Source organism: Apodemus sylvaticus, chromosome 20 (genome assembly GCF_947179515.1).
Source record: "Apodemus sylvaticus chromosome 20, mApoSyl1.1, whole genome shotgun sequence".
NCBI classification, from domain to species: Eukaryota; Metazoa; Chordata; class Mammalia; order Rodentia; family Muridae; genus Apodemus; species Apodemus sylvaticus.
Window position 1 is genome coordinate 44,648,122 of NC_067491.1, and position 23,738 is coordinate 44,671,859.

Consider the following 23,738-nt stretch of genomic DNA (forward strand, 5'->3'; position numbering starts at 1 on the left):
TTGTGTGTCTCTATGGCATAAAAATGCCATTATTGATGTTCAAGAGTCACAGGGTCACGGTTTAATTCAGCTTCTGGGTCTACCTCCATTTCCTTCCATGTCACATACATTAAACCTTTGCTCTTAAAGCTATTCTCTGTCCTCCCTTGGCCCTGCTATACTGGAGCAAGTCATGTTACCTCTGTAATTTGGAGACATGCAGCTGGTTCGTTTAGTCACACCGGGAGGCTCTAGTTATAGCTTTCAAGCCTGTCTTTCCTAGCTGTGATGGGTGAGACAATCACCAAGAAAGTATTCCGACACATAAGTTAGCAGATGATGACAAGGGAATTTGCAAGGTTCTTCCTCTCCTTTCCTGATAGTGAGTAATCAAAGTCTGCAAAACCCACCAGTGGAGATTGGCAGTTTCTCCGTGAGACCCCCCATCACTGTGACGTGCCATTCCGATACTCTGATGTCTGCAAAGGCATTCACTTGGGATTACTTTTTCTCCTATGGAAGAGGACCATTAGAAATCTGCTGATCTTCGTAATCGAGGATGTGTTGTTGAACACTAGCAGGAGGCTCTAATATTGCCTGTGTCTGAGTGCCGGGACCTTCATTTGCACTGTTACATTTGTAACTCAACCAAAACATGGTACGGTACTTCCTGCCACTCTCTTCATTTAACAAATGGAAATTGAGGATTAGACAATGTAAGGAACGTGCCCAAGGTGACATAAACGGGAGGTGGCTAGACTGGCTTTAAGTGGGGTTTGACGAAAGCCCAAGAGAGCTCATGGTTTTGAGCCCCTGCAAAACTGCAAGTTCTATAAGGCACTGTAAGTGGATTATTTAGCTTACACACCTCAGTGCCTCCCCCCCTCTTAGGATCCCCTTTTTGGTTTGAAGTACAATGTTCAGACAATACAGAAAGGATGTTAAGGACCTCAGTTAAATGGCTTTGGTTGAGGCTCAGTCTATCTGCCTACAACAGCATTCACATACCCCCATCATCTCCTAGTTTCATTTGTCATTACCCCAAATTCTATGTGTTTATTGCCTTTTGTAGACATAATATAATCTGCATGAGGTCAATGACTTTGTAAGCCTTGTTTACCACTTAGTTAGGGTTTTACTGCTGTGAAGAGACACTCATGACCAGGGCAACTCTTAAAAGGACATCTAATTGAGGCTGGCTTACAGGTTCAGAGGTTCAGTTCATTATCATCAAGGTAGGAACATGGCAGCATCCAGGCAGGCATGACACTGGAGGACCCGAGAGTTCTACATTTTCATCCAAAGGCTGCTAGCAGAATACTGACTTCAAGGCAGGTAGGATAAGGTTCTTAAAGCCCACACCCACAATGACACACCCACTCCAACGAGGCCACATCTACTCAAACAGGGCCATACCTTCTAATAGCGCCACTCCCTGGGCAGAACATACGCAAAAGCTAGATAGAGCAGCACCTAGCATGTGGCAGGCAACTCGTTAGAATCTATTTTTATGAGTAAATAATACAGGCTTATCTATCTATCTATCTATCTATCTATCTATCTATCTATCTATCTATATATGCCCAGAGTAGCAATTTTAAGAATCATTAATGCACTGAGGAATCTTACAAATTTCTTGGTTCACCTTCAGCCTTCTTTTAAAAAATACATTTATTAGACCAAAATAGTGTACATACACTAACCCAGGCTCCATTTTAAGTGCCTCACTTACACTACTGAGTCTTAATTGGTACAACATGCCTACAAGGTAAGAAAATCATTACCTCCATTTAAAGGTGGAAACAGGCAGAGTTAAGTTTAGAAACTTGCCCATGGTTGCAAAATTGGGCACAGCACAGCTAAGAATCAAATTCGGAATCTGGCCGCATTTCCAACAATTACGACATGTTGCTCTTCTGTCTTAATCCAATAAAAATGTCATCTCCATGGAGTTTAATGCTATAAAGGTGGGTCCCACTCTCTTCTGGAGAATGCCCTTCTAACTTGCTCACAACCCCCTCTTCTCTGCCTAGATCAAAGAAGAAATGAATAAGATTATTTTACTTATTTCTCTGTATTCTGTGATGCTTTCTTTCCTGGAAGTGATGATGTCTGACGGATGTCAGTGACATCATCTCTGTGGCTGCCTCTAAGGATAAGCAGGACCCTGGAGGCTGCTGCACAGTTGACCTGACCTATGTGAACTTTCATTTTCCTGTCTGTCCCTTTCCGACCTTTCCAGGTCTTTTGGGTCTCTGCCATAGTCTCTCCTGCCCAGCCTTAAGAATAGAGTTGAGAGGTCTGTGCAAGCCTCAGAAGCTGCCTTTTAAGCCCGAATCCTAAGATGAAACCCAATTTTAGAAACACTCTTGTTCTTGCTTTCATCTTTGGGTCCTTTCCTGTCCTGTCCCCTTTCCGTTTCTCTCACTCACGCTCACCCCCCAGCCCTGGGTCTGTTAAATAACACAGTATTCACCTAAGAGTCACAAGCAGGAGGGGCTAGAACTTCTGGTTTCCCTTTCTGGAAAGGGACACAGGTAAGAGGTCAAGCAGGATATTTACTGGCCTCCTCCAGCTCTAAATTGTGACCGGTCCTTGAAAATATATACAAGAAAGATGATATACTCAGACAACGACATCCCTTTCATCCTCTCCAGTGCTTGCAGCCTAAGTCTAAGGCTATAGACTCTTAGCTAACAGAGGTGAACCACTCAAAGTTGGAGGTGGACAGCTCCTTGCAGATAGAATTAGATAGGGCCCTGTTTCCACACCCAGTTCCTCCTCAGTTTTTCTGTAAACATCAGGGAAATGGGCTATTAGTACAAGACTTTGGCAGCTCTCTGGTCTATATAGTAAACTGTTCCAAAATAAATTCACTTAAAGTAAGATATGGAAAAATCCTCACTTTTAGGGTTTTTTCTCCCTAAGAATGTAGCAGCCATTTTTTTGAAACTCAAATGAAAAATTTGAACAAAGAACAAATTAAACCAAACCAAACCAACCAACCAATCAACCACCACCACCACCACCAACAACAACCACAACCACCAATCAGGTAAATATTTGACTGTACTTCTCTCCTCACAGCTAACAGTCCTTTGAATATCTATTGACCCCAACTGCTGTGGCTATTTTTGCACTCTGTAACTTGTGAGATTTGTCATTTCAAAGTGAAAGAAAGAGTTTTAGGTAACTCTTTAGGGCCATTGCTTCTCCGGAACATATTGCTAAATAACCAACTAGTTCTTGATCCTCACCTGCAAACAGAAGGTGTGAAGGATGAGAAGTCTTTAGGAAATTAAAGCCAGCACTGTTAAGGGTAATTTGTTCACAAAGGAGCTGCCCTGCTGCTTTGTAAAGCATTGGAAAGAAAAGGCTCCGTGTCAGGAAATACCTTTGAAAGCACCTTCCTTTCCCACTCAGGGTGGATCTCTAATCTGCTCCATTACATGGCTTCCTTCAGTGTAGTAATCACAAAGTGAACGTTATTATGGTCCAGGACTGGCTGCTCCAAGCTTTATAATGAAGACAGCACAGTAAAGATGCTGGTCTTGAGGGACAGAGAAAAACTAGGCAGTAGGATACAGTGGCACTGCAGAGAGGTCAAATAACCCATCTTGCTCAGAGAAAAGCTGTCCTGACATGTGTCTCAAAGAAATATGTCCCAGGGAGTGAATTGAAGAAGTTGTGGCAGGTTGAGGGGCAGAGAAGAAATGGTGTCTGGGGGCACAGAATGGCTTGAATCTCAAGAATTCTGCCATCTTTTCCAGACGGTGAGTTTATGCTTCTTGTTCTCCTTTGTGGTTTAGTGAGTGGCATGAACTTGACTCCAGGGGAATCCAACGTGGTCTAACGTGGTGATCCATTTCTAGGCCGGACCCTCCACAGAACATCCCAGTGACCTTCCAGGCTCCCCGATCTCCTGCTTTTGGGTGCTATGAGAGGACAGCAAGATGGGACACATGGCTGAAGTGACTCAGGTCCCTAACTGCATGGAGGAGAGGCTGAGACAGCGGGACCGTCTATGAATGAGCTGTAAGTGTCAAGTGCTAAGCCACCTGGCACTTCTGATTTCACATGCAGCCAACAGTTCACTTCCCAGCTTATGCCACATGCCAGGCTCAGGGGTAATGAGAACGAGAGCTCACTGGCTTGCTGTTACTTCAAAATTTATAGGCATCAAATTACTTAAGTTTTTGACCTTAAAGGCAATTATTCTTTCTTCCTTCCCTACTCTCCAGTGGCAGCAACTCCTTTTCCTGAGCAAAGACTGAGTTTTACAGCCTTACAGCAAGTTGGCTGTTTTTTCTTTATGTATTCCCAGTGTTCAATGCCTATCCATTGAGGTTTCTTTATAATAACACTATAAAATAGCATATATGATGTATGGGTATATATGTGATATGCTATATAATATAATAATATAATATAAAAATGCTATATAATATAATAAAGTATATTATTGTATTTGTAAAGTAGTAAAAACATGCCAGTGATATACTACAATATATATATATATATAAGCTGTTACATATATTATTCATGGTATAAATAAAGGAATGTCATCGAAGACATATACATACATATGCATATACAGACTATTTTTCTTAATAAAATACATTTGTGAAGTCAAGAGCTATGGGTTATTTTTATGTTGTTTTATACCATAAACCTGTGCTGAAGAAAAGATCTGGTGTGCAGAGACCCTCTTAGTTTTTTGCACAATGGTAACGCTGAACTAAATAAGACAAGATGCAGGGCGCTTTTCTCGCACGGGTTCTCTTGGGACATGTTATTTTAATGTCTAATGTGGGCTTCTTGGAGGTTATAGATCTATAAATTCAGAGGCAGAGGTTTGTTGGCCACTCATGTGTAGGAGATAGCAGAAATTCTGGAGGGGGCACAGGTGAAGGTGTTAAGGGATAGTATGGGTAGGAAGAGAAGAGTGTGAAACCTCAAATTCTGCAGTGTGTGAAGGAGAGGAGGTATAAGAAACTAGCAAACACCAAGGCTGGGAGGTTTGGCTTTCTTTTGTCTCCCTGTGTGTAAGAGGTAGAGCTGTGTGAGGAAATTGTGTGAGAGGAATAGCCCTGGTCAGATCTTACAGAGGGACTTAACAAACATCTATTTATTGACTGATAAGAGTGGGACCCTGAAGTGTTCCCACAAAGATGGCCAAAAAGTGACATCTTACCCAACACATATATACAGCTAGTGTTCCTGTCAATCACTATAAAAGAACTTTAACACACAGAGTTTTGAGAATGATGTCTAGAGGCTGCTAGGCTATCCTGGGGTCTTATATTAGTCTGACACAGTAGACAGTATTTCTGATCTGAGTTTGTTTCCCAACTAAAAGATTCTTAGAAGCATAGAAAAACCATCTAGCTGGAGACTTACTGCTAATGTAAGTTAGGTATACGTAAACTATGTTTCACAAGTCAAATCCGGCCCATTGCTTATTCTTGTCAATAAAGTTTTATTAAAACACACACATACACATATTCATTCTTTCTGTGTTTCCTATGGCTGGTTTTACTCTGTAACAGAGTTGCATGGTTACTAGGGAAGATATATGGCTGGTAAAGTGTAGTCTGACTTTTTACAAGAAAAAGTTTGCCAACCCCTGGTATGAGGGTGCATGCTTGCTTGTTCTGGAACAATAAAGCATTTTCAAGACTGCATGGAGCCACATAGACCCTGCCACACCAAAGGCCAGAAACTACAGAATGTAGAATACTCTATGAACTCAGACTTGAGCCTTTGCATCTTCTTTAGGTTGGGACTTCCACACTAAAGTGGTGGATATGCTTATAAGAGAGATTCTATTTCACAGTGTCTTTTTAATTGATTGTCAGGGTGTCACAAAATATAGGACAGCAACAGGAGGTAGGGGGAGGGGAAGTAGAAATAGAAAGATGAGGGCACACAGAGAATGGGGGATGGGAAAGGGGGATGAAAAGTGCCCTGTCAACAGGTACCATGGGATCATCTGTGCCCATGGCTAGTGCTTTGTCACCGCTCTTCTGAAAAATCGTAGAAGAAATAGGGACAAGTTTCTGTCATTTTTCTAAGTGACAGGGGAATAAGGCTGAGCCTGCCTTTCCAGACTTTTAAAGGAATTACGTTGGTTGGATGCTTTTCCCTAAAGCTGGTACGGGTCTGTGTGAGCCATCGAGATTACAGCTAAGAAACATGTGAGACTTAACGTCCTTGAAAAAAAGAGTCTTCAAGAGTAGGGGCGTGGTGAGGCTTAAGTGAGATAATGCCACTTGTGCAATTCTCCATTGCACTCCGCACACCATGGGTGATCTCATCACAGGAAGACTCCTTTTTTTCCTCCTGTGATACCTGGAGTAGCAAAGTGCTTTATTTTGGTTTCTCGCCATGGTTCCCACCAGACTGTGTTGCCTTATCCTTAAAGTGGTTTGAGCCCAGACTCTTGGGTATCTCCATGGCTGTTCACCTGTGGGGTCTCACTGTTGTTGATTTTCTCATCAATTGTCACTTTGGTTTATTTTCTTCAATCAGGCATAAAATTAAAGATGTCTAGCTTCACTATCTTTCAAAAATGTGTTTTTGTTTCTAACATTCTGTCTTAGTCATGGCTTGTATTCCTGCACAAACATCATGACCAAGAAGCACGTTGGGGAGGAAAGGGTTTATTGAGCTTACACTTCCACACTGTTGGTCATCACAAACGGAAGTCAGGACTGGAACTCAAGCAGGTCAGGAAGCAGGAGCTGATGGAAGCAGAGACCATGAAGGGATGTTTCTTACTGCCTTGTTTTCCCCAGCTTGCTCATCTTGCTTTCTTATAGAACCCAGGACTACCAGCCCAGGGATGGCACCACCCACCATGGGCCCTCCCTCCTTGATCACTAACTGGGAAAATGCCTTATAGCTGGATCTCATGGGGGCACTTCCTCAACTGAAGCTCTTTTTTCTGTGATAACTCCAGCCTGTGTCAAGTTGGCCCACAAAACCAGCCAGTACACATCCTTAAGTCCTAATAGAGTTTCACCATGGTTCCTCCGGAGAGACAGCAAAAGGCAATGTTCACACAAGAATGTTCAGACTTAGGACAGAGGGCCTGGGAGGTGTCTTAGAATCTGCCTCTCCTAGACATGCTTTATAATGATGTAATTTTTAGTCCAGTTCTCCTGCCTGTATAACTGGGGTTAAAATGAAAAAAGCCAGCATCAACAACAAGAAAAGTTATCTTTAATTTCCTCAGACCATCATCATGCTAGGTGATTTAGAAGCCATATTTATGAAGAATAAAAGATATATAGCTTATGTCCATGTGGATGGTGATGTGGTATAGTGCAATGCTGCAACCCAGAAATTCAACCACAGATTTGCATATGCTGACTTTGTAGTCTGAAGCTCACTGATTATATATATATATATATATATATATATATATATATATATATATATCCCATTCATAAAACTTTTAGAAAAAAACATGTTTGCTTTTTATCAGTGTCTCATGACTGATATGAGCATTTTCTAGTGACCGGCTCCTGCTGGAGAGAGTATGACAAAAGCATGGAATGCCACTTTTGTGATTATTTAAGGTGACTATGAGTTCCATCTTGCCAGCATTCTCTGAGTGAGATACTCTATAGAAAGGCCTATACAAGGAACTAAGGAAGGTCTGGTCCACACACAGAGACACCCTACTCCCAGCTTCCTGCAGAGCTAAACCCTGTCTATAAACACATGTGTGAGCTAGGAAGTGCACCCTTCCCAGTTGAGTCTAGTGATGACTGTATCCCTGGAGAGACCTTAGGATGGAAGATCCAGTCATGTGACACTGGGATCCCTGCTCAACAGAAGCTGCAACTTGGTACTTTGTGGGAAACGTGTTCTGTAGCTATATAGAGTTTTTCTCCTGAAATAGGAATAGTTTTATTTTTGAACTCTTATAGTGAGGCTAGAGAAGGCAGTGATTTAATTCAATCAAAGATGGGGTACCTGTGGTGGTTTAAATGAAAATATTCCCCCATAGATACATGGAGTAACATTATTGAAGGTGTGGCCTTGTCAGATAAGATGTGTCACTGGGGGTGGGCTTTGAGGTTTCAGAAGCTCAAGTGAGGCCCAGTATCTTATCTCTCTCTCTGCTACCTACCAACTCAGATGTAGAACTCTCAGCTCCTCCACCAGTACCATGTCTGCCTGCACACTGCCATGCTTTCTGCCATGATGATAATGGACTACATTTCTGACACTCTAAGCCAGTCCCAATGAAATGTTTTCTGTATAAGAGTTGCTGTCTCTCCACAGCAACAGAACACTGACTAAGACAGAAGTTGGTACTGAGAGTGGGGCTGGACTATTTGTTTGGAAGAATATGAAACATTTTGGAACTTTGGACTAAAAAAGCAATTGGACATTTTAAGTGGGGCTTAATGGGTCATCCTAGTAGGAACATGGGAAACAGTGGTGCTGAGGGTGATTTGAACTGTGTAGGGCCTGGCTCAATACGTTTCAGAGGGGAAGAATATTAGTATGTAGCCTAGAGATTATTCTTGTGAGATTGGATTGAGTTTGCAGAGATTTCAAAACAGCCCAGCGTTGACTGATTGTGTCACATGGTTGTTGGTAGCCAGCAGATCTATAATGTAAAGAAGCAAGCTGCACAAGAGAACAATACACAATGTATAGCTGGAAGGGAAAAGGTGTTATTAGGAAGTTTAAAAAGATTAAAGAGAACCCTGATATTCAGTGGGATAAAGGGAGTGGTGGTCTCAGAATAAGACCCTACCCAGCTGAGTTTCCAACTTGTGAAAAGGAATTAAAGAAACGCTTAGGGCCGGGCATGGTGCTGCCTACCTTTAATTGCAGCACTTGGGAGGCAGAGGCAGGGGGACCTCTGAGTCTGAGGCCAGGCTGGTCTACAGAGGGAGTTCCAGGCCAGTCAAACATTTAGTAAATCACAGAAAGCAGAAACGTAACTGAACAAGGAGCCACATTCCGGCCCTGACGAGCAGCAGAACTGGCAGCTTTGGCCATGTAGTTCTGGCTTCAGAGTCAAGGATACAAGAAAAGGGTTATGGCCTCTCCCTCCGTGACTAAGGAAAGCTGCTGAGGCCAGCCATGTGTCTGGGCTGTCCATGCATGGAGGCCTTAGAAAAGCCATTGTGTAAAGGTGAGGCCTGGATTGCCTAGGAGATCCCAAGCTGTTGAACATGTGGGATCCCCGCTGAGGAGAGCTGATAATAGGAGGTGTCAATAGCCCACAAGACAGAAGTGTGCTGCAGACGGCAAAGATGAAAGGGGTCGGAGATACAAAGACTACTTCGACATCAGACATGGAGATGCAGAGTTTGGGGTTTGTCCATCTAGTTTTTGGGTTTTTTTTTTTTTTAGTATTTCCTCACTATGCTCCCTTTCTTCCTCTTTGGAATGGTATATTCTATGTCATTGCATGTTGACAATATGGGGCGTGCTTTTTAATTTGATGTTACAGGTGCTACAGTGAAGAGACGGCCATTAAGAGATTCAAGAGCCTCTGGAGGGACTTTGAAATTTTAAACAGGGTTGAGACTGTTTTAGGCTACGGAGACTTTTGAAGTTGAACTAAATGCATTTTGCATTATGATTTGCTACAGGCCCATGGGGACCAGGGAGTGGGATGTGGTGGCTTGAATGAGAATGCCCACCACAGATTCATAGGAAGCAGCATTTTGGATCCTGTTGAGGCAGTGTGGCCTTGTTGGATATATGGGAGGTGGGCTTTGATGTCTCAAGTGCTCAAGCCAGGCCAAGTGTTACTCTCCTTTTCTGCTGCCCACCTATCTAGATGTAGAACTCTCAGCTACATGTCTGCCTTTGTGCTATCCTGCTTCCCACCATGGTGATAATGGTGTAAGCCAGCCCCACTTAAATGTTTTCCTTTATAAGAATTCCTGTGATCAGGAGCAATAAGGGAGACAATGTGTGGAGCAGAGACTGAAGTAAAGGCCATCCAGAGACTGTCCTACCTAGGGATTCATCCTATAAATAGTCAACAAACCTCAACACTACTATGGATGACAAGAAGCGTGTACCAAAAGGAGCATGCCATGGTTGTCTCCAGAGGGGCCCTGCCAGAGCCCTACAAATAAAGAGGCAGATGCTAACAACCAACTATTGGACTAGGCATGGGGTCCCCAATGGAGGAGGTGGAGGATGGTCTAGAGGAGCTGAAGGGGTTTACCGCCTCATGGGAGGGATAATGATTTCGGCCACCCAGACACCCCAAGACTCCCAGGGACTGAACCATCAACCAAGGGGCACCCATGGTTCCAGCCGAAAACATTGCAGAGGAAGACCTTGTTGGGTATCAGTGGGAGGAATGGTCCTTGGTCAGGTAAAGGCTCAACAGAGGCCTGAACAAAGGGAAACCGAGGTGGGGGGAGGAGGGAGTGTGTTGGGTGGAGAGGCATACTTGTGGAGGCAGGGGGAAGGAGGAAGGGGAGGGATTGGAGGTCTCAGGGGAGGGGGGATATCAGGAAAGGTTTCCCCATTGGCAATGTAAATGAAGGTGATATTCAATAAAAAAAGAAAGAAGTTCAAAAACCAGTGAGCAACCAAAAAAAAAAAAAAAAACAAAAAACAAAAAACAAAAAACAAACAAACAAACAAAAAACCCAAAAACAAAAAAAAAGAATTCCTGTGATCATGGTGTTTCTTTGAAGCAATAAAACCTGAGCTAAGGCAGCACCATTCAGTAAAATAAATAATTTGAAATTATGTTGCTACAACAAATGGTGAATATACTGGATTCAGATGGGAAGGGTATAACTTGAACTTGGGTCTTCATTATGTGGTAAAGATGGAGCAACATCACCTTTACCGGGCAACAGACAGTGAGTGTAGGAAACTGTATTATGGTCAGTTCCGCGATGACACACACTAGCTATCAGAGAGTTTTGATTTGAGTTATAGGACAAGCGTAGGCAAAGGAGGAGCAGAGCAGAGTGCTAGGAAGTGGAATCAAAGAGCAGAGTGCCATCGGGTCAGAGCTACTGAAGGCAGTAAGGTTGAGGATGGAAATGGGCCCGGTGACTGTTCTGGTGGCTGCTGGTGACTGGAAACATAGTCTTGGTGGTGTAGCACAAGACTGACTCAGACCCAAGAGAGTTGTGGGATGGATGGTATTTGCAGACTGCTGCTGAGTAACTCCAAAAGTCACAGTAAAATGGGAAGCATTTGCAGAGGAAACAGGGAAACAAGGAAAACCAGGACATGACAGGTGTGGGTTTGCTTGGGTATATCTTCAACTCAGGATAAGAGAAATTAAGAAGATATAATATGGGCCTTGACACAAAGCACTCTAAATCTTCCTAAAATGAAAATCCTTTGAATATCTGACCTTCAGGTATTCTATTATCAAAGGACAAAAATACTTACACCCCTTTAAAAGGAAAACATATTAAATGTTTATCTAAAGATTTATTCATGGGGTTCTTATCTGGTAATAAGAAAGGATAATATGTTACAAGTAAGCAAGCGGGTAATTTCCCTGTGTCCCTGTGTCTAAGGGACAGAAAAAAATACAACATGTTTGGTATCTAACAGTGTATACAGAACTTCTTATGAAAATGTTGGCATGGCACTTCGCAGAAATGGAAGTGGATGAATTTTGATCTTTAAAAGCTTAGGGAAACTTTTAGACATGAATAAAGCCCAGTTTGGGACTGGTGGAAGAAGTGGGTACTGTATAAGACTTGATGGTCACACTTACTGCTGGAGGCCGTGCAACACAAGAGACAGAGGCAGATTAATGGCAGAAGGCGCTGACTCGGCGAGATCACTATTCTGAACGTGACTGGTTAGAATCCATGCAGTCTATTCCATGAATATGTCAACTGTGTTTAAAAAACGTGTGAGTCTTTGCACTGGGGTATATCTCACTATTCAAACAGACAAATTAGGAGAATGGCCTTGCCAAAAATGTTATTTTCCTTTGAAACAAGCCAGCAGATCAGGGTTGTGCGTTGAAGACCGTCTTGTCTCTGTTTGGGAGCGACCTCACCAAACCTCAAATACAGTGTGCTGTGAAGGCATCTCAGATAGTGATTATGAAAATGCTTCTCATGACAGATGAGGAGCACAAACATTCTGAAGGCCAGAAATTGTGTGGAAAAAAAAAACCAACAACAACAAAGAGACATTCTGTCAATTACTCTAGCAGTGCAAAGCCTCAGTGAATACAGATGAATGTCCCAGCACTAATATCATGCCATTAGCCATCTGAAGATCGGGCTCATTACCTAAAAAGGCAAAGCATCAATTTGAAGCATTGCAATGGTCTGTTGTGCTGTGGAGGACGAATCTGGCCACTCTTATGCATTCTCTACTCATTTGTATGAATGCAGTAGAAACGTCCTCACCAGATTCGTGAGTGCATTAGCTTAATTTTGCCTTGTTTCTATAACATTGCTTTCCACAATGGGGATAATGCCCTGTCTTAAAAATAAACACTTGATTTATTCTCCAAATAATTCTAGGCTAAGGTCCCCCTGCTGCATTTCTCATGAAACTGTACATGGATGATTAAAATGGAAGCCTTCTGAGTTTTAAAGATATTTGAGTGATATATGAGGCAACTTTTATTTACTCTTCATTTATTCTTTTAATGATTATATTATGGGATGAAGTACAAGGAAATTTCAAGGTGCTGAGTTATCTCGGCTACTGCGTTGCTTATACACAGGCTAACACTAGTATCTTCAGATGGGAGCAAGCATAAAGGTGCAAAAATCTCAAACAAATCAGAGATTACTGCATGATCTCATTCCACAAGTATGTCTTGCATAGATGCTTGGTGCCAGCGACTGCAACGTGGCAGGCTTTATAGAAAGGAGCAAATGAGTCAAGGTTCCCGAACTTCTGGGACTGGCTACCTCATGGCAAGATGGAAAATAATGAAGTAACAAATAAACAATATAGCTTCAGGTAGCCATAGGTGCTATGGGGAAAATAAAACAGGCACTGTCTAAGAGAGTGATAACTACCGAGGGGAGGCTATTAAGCTGGGAATGCCTCTGTGGAGTGGGTGTCTGAGTCTAAGCCTTACTGATGTATGGGGATCTGAAGCATCAACAAAGCACCCAAGGCCGAAACGAGCTTGTCACTTTGTGTAACAAAGAGAAAGTCATTGGCTTGAGTGTAGAAGAAGAAAAGGATGCATAGGACCATGTAGCAGGAAAGGGACAGATCCTGTTGTCGTTTGTAGGCCAAAGTAAGGGCTTTCTTCTAATCCCGAAGGCTTAGAAAATCACACCGGTGAGTTTCAGCCTGGTGTGATATGATTTGATTCATAGTTTGCAAGGGTTGATGGAGAGAGACAGTGTGAAAATCCATTTGCTGTGGTGGCGAGCAAGTAGGAGGGAGAAATGGAGGTGGGTGAATGGTCCAGAGTGGAGGGAATCAATGAATTATTGGTTCAGGTAGCCTAACCATGATAATAGGACAGAATATTCATTGGCAGGCTTACTAAAGAGGGGTATACTTGCATTATATTTCTAACTTCTAATTTAGTAAGAAGTGGTTTGAGGTTAGGTCAAGTTTCTTAAGAGAAGTGAGATGATACTGTCTGGGTTGAACATTAAATAATGGCACAGAGGCCATTCGTTGATATGAATGAATTCACTCCTACGTGTTTAAGGGGTGGGACGGCATTAGGTGTTGTATGCAGCTTTGCACAAGCCCTAGTGAAGGCAAGTGGTCATTTATTAAGGAACTAATACTTTAAGGAGCAAAGTGAATACCACACCTGTGAGAATTATTTCGAGAATTAAGTCTAAGGGCATTTTTCATTGTTTCCTTTTTAATATAGAAACTTGTATGACTAAGCTCTTCAGTGTGCCTGACTCTCCTCGAATCTGCTAATGTGTTAACTTCCTATCAGCAGAAAGTTAGTTCACTGTCGGTGGGCAAATTCCATCAGATTGCTTGCTAAGAAACTGTGATTAATATTTATCTTTCTCTGTCTGAGGGGAAATGACATCCTTCCTAGCCAGGAAGAGAGATAAACAGGGGAGAAGACCTGGCAGTTGCTCGATTGTAGGGGCCCCCATCACAGTTCATCTGCACCAATCTTTCCTCCCTTTGTCTCTCCTCAGCTGGCAGCCTCCACCTCAACTCCCTCTCCTTCAGTTCCTCTGGTAAACTGTCTCCAGAAGGAAGCAGAATAGAGTATTCTAGTCATAGGCATTCCCGAATGCCCACAAAACATTCAAATTCCTTAGCCTTGTACAAATAGAAGAAACCTACTCTGTCTGCTTTATCTCTGGCTATAGGCCACACTTTTCAATTATTTTGAGCGCATTGCATTTTCTTCTGTTCTGACGATTTTAGAAACCATGGCCAATGCGCACAGAACTTAACCATCTGAAATATTTTAACCATATTGTTCACTGGCATCAGGAGCACTCCCATTGTTGTGCCGATCCCACTGGATTCTAACGACTAATTATTTCCCAAATGCTTCCAGAAAGCGATTGCCTGGGTAACACCTGTAATTACACAGTTCCTTCTGCCCCTCCCCCCCCAAGCGCCTTTCCCTTCCCTTACCAATTAAAATCCTACCTACCTTGAAAGACTGGTACTAACATCCCACCTCTTCCTTTAAAACCTTGCCTGAAAACATAAGGTCAGCTCTGTTGCTAGGTTACACAGTTCCCACTAAAAAAGTGATACCTGCCTGACAGATCACATCTAGACTGAAAAACCAACTTATCAACTTCAAATGCGTGCTGGGATGGGGTACTGTGGACTTCCCCAAATGATGCCTTTTGTTATTAGGCAATTACCTTGTAAGGACTCTAGAGGCTGAGTCTTGGAATTGCTTCTTGTGTAACACCCCAACATTCTTATTGGTGTATATTCATTGCATATAATGTTCATTATTGCACAGACAGATTCTTTAAGAATATCCTGCACTTTGACCACACCTTCCCACTGTTCCTTCTACTAGTCTCTTTCATTCCAATATTTCCCTTCAGTTTTCATGTTGCACAGGTGTATGTGTGGATATAAGTGCTTCTTAGTTTACGAAGAATTCTAGGACCCACAAATGAAAGAAAATATGCAACACTTTTCTTCCTCCATTCAATTTGGCTTAATATGATGATCTCCGTTGCCTATATATTCCATATAATGACAAAATTTGATTCCTTGTTATGGTGAACTAAACTCTATCATGCATATATACTATCTATATACAACACTAAAAAAATTGATTCACATGCTAATGGATACCTAGGCTGACTCCATAGCTGCGGTGTGTAAAAATCTGTATAGTATACTGACTTAAAAGCATTCTTCAAACATATACCTATTGCTCATATAACTGGGTAATGATATTTGGAGTTTTATGAGGACCCTTTGGGAAGGTGAATGGGCTAACTTACACCTCTACTAGCAGTTTATAAACATTCTCTTTCCCCTAATTCTCTCCAGCATTGCTTGTTTCCTTAACGCTAGCTATCCAGAGTGGGATGAGATGAATTCATGATCCACTTTTATTCTGTGTCTTCTTTATGGCTGTCTCTTAGTCAGGGTACATTTTAAATTGATGCTCCCTCTTAATTGAGATTCCCTCCTCAAAGACTTTAACCTGTGTCAAGCTGACATAAAACTGTCCAGCACAATGAAGGATGCTCAACACTTCCAGCATACTTGTCGGCTGTCTATTCTTCATCTTTTGAGAACCACCTCTCCATTCCATTAGTCCATCCATTGATTGGGTTGCTTGGTTTGTGGGGAGGAGTTCAGGGTTTTGTTTGTTGGTTTAGTTCCAAAATATATATATATTCTAGATATCAATCCTGTCAGCTGTGTAGCCAGCACACGTTTTCTCCCATTCATGAAGCTTTTAAGCCAAGGACATTTCTGATTGCGATCAGCACGCATCCCATCTTCCTTAAGTTGTCATAAGACTTGAGTTGGGACTCATGCAGAAGAGATATTCTGAATCTGTCCCACTTCTCTGCAGCACTGGCTATATGGCATTCTTGCAGGTCCGTTTAAAATCAAGGGAAGCTTGTGGTAGTCTTTTGTGTCTGATTAAAGTAGGACCTAAGACTATTCTTGTGGGCTGCAGTAGCTTGTAGAAACGCAATACTCCCATGCCTATACCATTATATGCTTTGACCATTCGCCAATTAGAAGCTATCTATGAGGTGAGGCCAATGAAGCATCCCTTACCTTTGGAAGGAGCTGGATCGCCTGTAGAATTCTCTGTCTGTGACCGGAGTTAAGGATTCCAATTTCCAGCAAGTCCTGATCTTCCATAACGTTGCTTCCCTGAAATAAAACCAGAAAGGTTACGTGAGAGACCCAGCCATTTATACTATATGAGATAATAAGAATTTACTTTTCACAGAGTTCAGACAAGTTCTCTGAGTTCTATAAACAAAAAGAGAGTTTTTGTGTGAGTGAAAAGTAGGTCACCTGTGGGACTGATGGGAAGGGGCATGGGAGCTGACCTTCCCTCACATACATCTCTCATGACTTAATTATGGCTAACTTCTCTGCATTGAAGAGTCATTCCTATGACTTAGAATTCCATTCCTGTAAAAGTATAAGGGCTTCCAGGAAGAGTCATCATTCAGGATTTTTAGTGACTTCTAGAAGGATGTGAATGAATCCATTTTATTTTTAAAAACTAATCTGAAAATAGATTTTGTGAGGAGGGCTGATGGGAAAATTGACAGGTACAATGGCAGGTTAAAAGTAAAAATAATTCATTTTAGAATAGCAAATGTCAGGATTCTTAAAACATGGGGATGAAACAATGAATAAGATGCACGTGTCTGCAAATGACGGCAGTTGCTCCCTCCATTTGCACACTGTAAACAGGTACCACGTGATGCTTGCATGGGGATTAATGGTACAGTTTTGGAGAAGGTGATGCATAATCAAATATCTGAAGTGTGCTTAGGACCCCAAACAAGAAGGACAAAAGGGAGACCACGTGCAATAACCTGTAGAAAAACACATGTATACTGGGAATAAAATGGAGAGGGGGAAAAAATGTAAGGTTGGAAAAGTAAGCCCAGGCTAGACTAAATGGACATTGTGTGGCACAATGATAGTTTGTATTCATTCATCATGGAACGCTATGGGCAGCCTTAAAAAAAAAAAAGAGTTACCTGATGGAATTCTAAATTTAGAAAGATCATTTTGCTTTTTACTGCCGTGCCTCAGTTTCCTTCCCTACAAAATAAAAAAAAAAGTGTTCCTCCTACTCGAAGTCTCATGCCAATGCTTAAGCTATGCCAGCCATACCTCTTGTCGGAGGTAGTGTGATCCAGGTATATAACAGCATGATAATGGAAAGGTGAATGAAAACCAAGTAAAGCCAGTCTTGGCACTGTGCCACAGGAGACACTGCTCTCAAGAAATTACCCTGTGCACACAACAGAGCATGACTGAGCATAGAAACGACTTCATTTTGAGAAGTTGTTATCACTTCCAGAAACAGACTCAGGGAGCTTGAGTGGAATATATGAAGCCCGGTCTGACTTTTAATCTTTGAGGATTCCCCAAAGCATGTACTGACCCTAAAACAACAATCACAACGCTGGCCACTTATGTGCTAGACCACTGTCATGATTTCCAGGGGCTGAACTATCAGTTCAAACCTTCAAGTCATGCAAAATGTGGGGTCTAGTTTCTTTGTGTACCAGTAAGCATATCATCAAGATTTTATGGTTTGTAGGACCTAAAAATTTGACAGCAGTATTTGAATAATTTGATGGTTTTAACAATTAAGTCCCAAAGGCCACTGTCTTTCCTTGACACTATTCCTATACTGTCTTTTCTATTTTCAATTCAAGAGAAGATTTTTGGAACAGTTGTACAGAAGTCTGAAAATTTAAGAGAGTGTTAAATACACAATAACCTTCTATGCTTTGGTTAGATTTCCCAGCACATAGGATACTAACAAAACACTTTTAAAAATGAGTGGAAAGTATGGAATTGTAATATAAAAATATAAGAATGTACCTTATGAATTGGAAAATACAAAGAAAAGGATTCCATGTACCTAATGAGGCATACTGTTAGAACTTTTTCATTTTGCCAATTATTCTTACTTGTTCATTGTACAATGTACATATAAATAGAAACATCATATTGTCTGTGGCAAATATGTGTAATAATTTTGTGTCACGAAAAACACCAATGAAAAGAAAATGTTCTATTTTCCCCTGTTTCTATAGTACATAGACTAACCTGATATGATAATATTCTAATATCCTGATATAACTTCAGTTTGCCTTTGAATTAAAATGTAAAGTGGCTTGGACATATTTGGATCATGGTTGGGCAAATTTAGTTAAGTCATGCTTTTTTAAGGTTTCTTGGCTCTTACCTATAAAATGAAGCAGATAATATGTATCAAAATATTACTTCAGCCATGTTTAACTTTGATAAGTACTATATATAAATATGTGTGTATTTTGAAATGTCATTTTAGTGTTTTAGAATCTAGAACCTAAAGTTGGCTTTAAGAAATGATTACTGAGAAGTTAAAAAAATATGTTTGTTTTTGTTTGTTTTTTTCTGACTGAAAAATCTTAGTTAATAAGATACCTTCTTTGTAGTGCTATGGGTTCTTACAGCTTTTTAGAATAAGATAAGATTTTGCAGTTCTTATGATTTCCTTTTGCATTTGGGTCATAGTTATACTATCAAGACCGCAGACATCCCAATCCTGCCTAAGGAACTACAGTCTACCCTCACTCTGTGGTTTGCTTTTGTTAATGCAGAGAATTTCAGCTTAACTTACTCTTTTCCCCTAATAAAAGTTGGATATAAACCTAGCTCCGCACTTCTTCATCCAGTTTGCACATCAAGGATGGATCACTGGTTTGGCGAGTAGAGCTCCACGTATTCTACCGCGTATATCCCCTCTCCTCACCATCCCATTACACCTTCTCTCTTGTCCACTTACTCATCTGCCCCCCATAATGAGCATGAACACCATAGACTTCTCTACCAAAGGTTAAGACTGACCCCTAGTTGCCAAATCCAGTTGGTTCTTTTCAGCCCTGCACCCAACTACTTTCTGGCTAACTTGGCCGGTGGCTGCAGTATTGGATACTACCTGATTTCCAGCATGTCCGTCACCGTAGCACGTTCTGTTAGTTGGGTTTTCTCTAACTTACTTACAGTGAAACTATAGTCAAATCACATAGATGGGGCGAATGAGACCAGGAGTAAAACACATTCATCATTCTCAGGATGTAGATAGTTATATACCATTTGGCCATAGTCCGTGGATATTAAATATAGTGTCTTCAGCAAATTATCTCCCAATATTTTAGTGGTCAAAATGAATTATGAAGTTGTCAACACTTTGGGTGGTGTTAATTTATTACGATGTTAGAAAGCTATGCTATGTAATGACAAGCGCAGACAAGGCACACAAGCTATTGTGCTCAGTACCCTGCATCACACAGGTGGTTTTGGGAAGAGTAATCGTAGAGAAAGTGGGTTTGCTAGTCAGTAACTAAACAACTTATTAGCATGATCAAAGGCCCGGGGTGGTGTTTTTACAGCTGCTGCTCTTTTCCTGATGAGAACTGACAGCTCCGAGGCTCTTTATTACCTTCTTAAATCACAGAATGAAGAGAAATCACCTAATATTCTATGCGCCGGTGGCTGAAGGCGAAGCTCCTCTGACCGTGGGGAGATTGTTATGTATGGAAGTTTTCAGCTCAGATAGACCACTGAGATGACCAAACAGAAATGAGTACTTGTGTTTCCTGCTTAACGGCCCATTAGAGACAGAACAGCTATTTATTGAAATCATATCTCAGGGATGTCCGTACTGATGGCTCTGGCTCTCAAAACAGCTTGAGAAGTTGGTGCAGTTTCATAACTTTAATACAATATTGCATTCATTTAGAATCTTTGACTTCACATCCCATATTAAGTCAAGTACTAGGGACGCACGATTGAAGGCCTCAGGAAGACTGGCTTCTTACTGCACACTGGAACAGGACATGTTTTTGTTCTTTGTCTTCAGGCAGCCTCAAGCTGAAGACGCCGAGAGATATTACTGGTGGGGGAAATGGGAAATGGTATTTGCTTTATAATTGGGTCAATCAGATTTTTCTCACAATATGTGTGGCATCACTTCATTGGGATATTTAAAACAGGATACCTATATGGTACAACGGCATCCATCTCTTGCAAACTTCCACAGGAAAAGCATACATAGTTTACTTTTTGACAGCATAAAGAAATGTTCCAGCAAAGAAATGTTATGGTTTCTCGCCTTTCACGAACTAAAAATCCAAATATTTCTCTTCTTAACAGGAACTTAAGTGATTTCTGCTTGTTTTACTTGCAGGGTGTGTGTGTGTGTGTGTGTGGGCTCTATGGTGACAACAAAGGGTGTGTGTGTGTGTGTGTGAGAGATCTATGGTGACAACAACCCAACCAGAGAAGAGAACAGTGTGCATCATTTTCCTCTGAATAAAATGCTATGTCGTAGCCTCTCACTTCAAAGCACCGACTCAACTTGATGTCAGTTTATAGATAAATTCAAAGCACAGCTTTCCTGAGTGATTGTGACAGTAGCTATCTCAATAAGTAACAGATTTCTAATTTTTCTGTGCAGCATTAGAATAAAGCCACATTTACCTCATCATTCAGAAAGAAGCACAATTACTATAAATGTTCATATAATAGATGATGAGTGTGCTCCAATTTTATTTATTATTATTATTATTATAACTCTCTCTCTCTCTTTGTGTGTGTGTGTGTGTACTCATGTGTTCCATGACACATATGTGGAGGTCAGAGGGCAAATTTCAGGACTTAGTTTCCTTCCACCATGGATTGTGGAGATGAAACTCAGGTCACCAGGCCTCTGTGACAAGGACTATCACCCCCGCTGTGCCACCTTGCAGCCTACACGTTCCATGTCTAATTACCTATCTCACGCTAATGGAACAGCAGTAGAAGCATTTGTAACCCTTTTATAGCATTTCTATCTTAGGTCTCCATAATAAATTCTCTTGATTGCAACAGAATTTCCTATATACACTTAATTAACTATCTATACTTTTAGCTTATGAATAGTTTTCTGGGAATTAGGGTCACATGAAATTGTCTTTCGAAGCTGGAATTAGAATTTTATTCTCCAGGTATCATGCATGAAATATGATGCTGCATGTCATGTCACGGAGACCTGATGTTTAACCCAATGGATAAAGTAGAACACACAGTATTTGTAGAAAATTAATGAAGATATAGACAAAATGTAATCATATCCCTTCCCACATGACTATGATCAGTTCAGCATCACAGCAGATCCCATGACAGATGGTTGTGAGCCACCCTGTGGTTGCTGGTGATTGAACTCAGGACCACTGGAAGAGCAGACAGTGCTCTTCCCTGCTGAGCCATCTCTCCAGCCTTTAGTCTTTATTTTGGAGGCTGCCAGTTCACAGCTTCTTGAGGTAAGAAGAAAGGCTGATGTGAACAAAACTTACTTGAGTACTCTTACTTTTTTCCCAGTTACAAGCATAAACATAGAAAGACAGACAGTACAGACAGACTGCACTGGGAACGTCCTCCACACCCCATTCTCACCCTGGATCAGCTTTGCCTACGGGAAAGGCCACCATTTCCTGTATTTCCCAGTCCCCTACCTCTTCAGAGATGATGTAAGTCCAGCTACACAAAACACTCCAGAAGACAGCTTCAGAGATGTTATCTAGCTAGTGAATATGAACTGGATTCCTTCAAGCTTTTACCAGTAGCCGTTGAGGTAAGCTAAACTATATACTTTGCTGAACTCTTTCTGTGTGCTAGATAGGAACCATTCAAATTGCCCTACACGTGTTCCCACATTTCATTCTTCTAGCAACCCTATTCAACTTGGAGCTGAGGCGCATTCCTCATCAATTACCCCAGATAGTCATCCTCCTAGTACAGCAGGCAATGACTTGGTCTCATTCTTAACCCCATGTCACCTCCAGTGCGGCTAATGCAGGCAAGGAAAGATTCAGCTTAGCAAAACAAAACATGCCCTGGCTTAAGCCATTTATATATTTTACTTAGGAGGCATATGAAATTACATAAAAGTAGGTGCCCCAGTGAATTCAATGTCTGGCTTCATGGCATTTAAGTAGCTGACTCCCTCTCAGTGGAAGATCATTTGGAAAGCTGTCCCTCCCCCTCACTCTGGTCCTTTCTGTTCACTGAGTCATGGAATCAGGCTGGCAGGGTCCTGCAGGCTTTTCTGGCTTAAGTGTTCCCTAACTAACCATGGCACGTTAACTTCTCCTTTGCAGCATGCTGTCTAGCTGGTTTTTACACCATCCCAGAGAGGTTGCTGGGATATTAGAAACTTTAGATGGTCTTTCCCAGACGTCGAGTCTGACTGTGGGGTTGGGGTTGGAGGGGATGCCCCGGATGTACTTGTTCTGCTCTCAATGCAATGCAGAGTGTTAAAGGCAAGCTATTAGAAGAACAAGCCAAACGCAGAGAGAGGAAAACAGTTAGCAGCTGTCCCATGTCCTTTTCCAATTACAAGCTGTGAAGTTAATTTTTTTTTTTCCTTGAGTAGGCTGTACATAATCTTGGCAGGTACTGAGTCTTATTCTTCTATCTAATATGCTGAACATTTATTTGCTGGCACCTCTCTAGAGAAAAGTGAGCAGCCTCTAGCTCAGTGTGGACACTCTGCTCTTGCTTGAGGAGGAACGCAGAGCTTTGATATCACCAGTAGGCTCTTCTTACACAATCCTTTGGCTAGTGGTGCGGAGGATACTAAGAGCTGATGTTCACAGTCATGGTATTCACTGCACTTCCCATTCAATTATAAATCTTATAAGCATCTTGTAAGGTAGGTGGCATTATCTTCATTTCATAGATGAGGATGAGTCTTGGGCATGTGAAATCATTTCATGTTTGCACAGTATCTGAAGAATCTGTGGTCTGTGTTTTATTCTATCAGACTCCAAAATAGGACCTCACTTTCTACTAAGCGAGAACCAGGTGTCTAGGAACAGGTGTTTTCTTCAGTCAACAGATGTGTAACAATGCTCAGGATTAATTCCCATGCATTCAAATATGTTATATGTGTGTGTGTGTGTGTGTGTGTGTGTGTGTGTGTACATATACTCTAACACATTTTACTTCTAATAAATTATATACCCTCTGAAAGGTCAAGTAGTTAGTTCTTTTATATTATTATAATCCAAAGCGAAGCCACTTATGTGACTGAGGGTATTTGTGGCTAAAGTACTACAGAAATTGTCCTGTCCTGAACTGGGTCCACACAGGAGGTTGGAGCATCAGTCTGGCAACTGGTGTGTATGAGGGATCCTACTCCTGTGTAAACCCTTGTCAGCAGTTTTACTGGTCAGCTGAGGAAGAGGTTTTCAGGTCAGGGGCAAGTTTGCACGACTCATTTAGGTCTCTTTCACAGCTGGAATGAAGAAGGACAGTGTGTTGGAATGAAGAAAGGAGGAACACATCTGGGAAACAGTCAAGGGAGTTTGTGTTCCTTCTTACTATGTTTGGAATCTAGAAAAAAAGGGAGTGAGTTGTGGACTCCAGGAAGGGTGATGGAGGCCCAGGGAAGTGTAACCACAAGGACGGACAATTGTCCTAACATTGAGAATCTAGTCAAAGTAACAACGCATTCATTAACTCACAGAGATGGCAGTCCACAAAAAAACACACATCTCCAGATTTAAAGGGGATGGGGTTTCTGGCACAGAAATACATTC

At 41.6% G+C, this 23,738-nt stretch overlaps 1 protein-coding gene across 18 annotated transcripts in view; it reads right to left on the bottom strand.

Moving 5' to 3' along the window:
• Positions 1 to 23,738, bottom strand: part of Anks1b (ankyrin repeat and sterile alpha motif domain containing 1B) — a 1,102,934-nt gene that overhangs the window by 310,819 nt on the left and 768,377 nt on the right. For all 18 annotated transcript variants that reach the window (XM_052165654.1, XM_052165651.1, XM_052165653.1 and 15 more), the window contains one exon: positions 16,189 to 16,287. In XM_052165654.1, the coding sequence (XP_052021614.1) occupies positions 16,189 to 16,287 (99 nt within the window). The remainder of the gene's footprint in view (positions 1 to 16,188; positions 16,288 to 23,738) is intronic.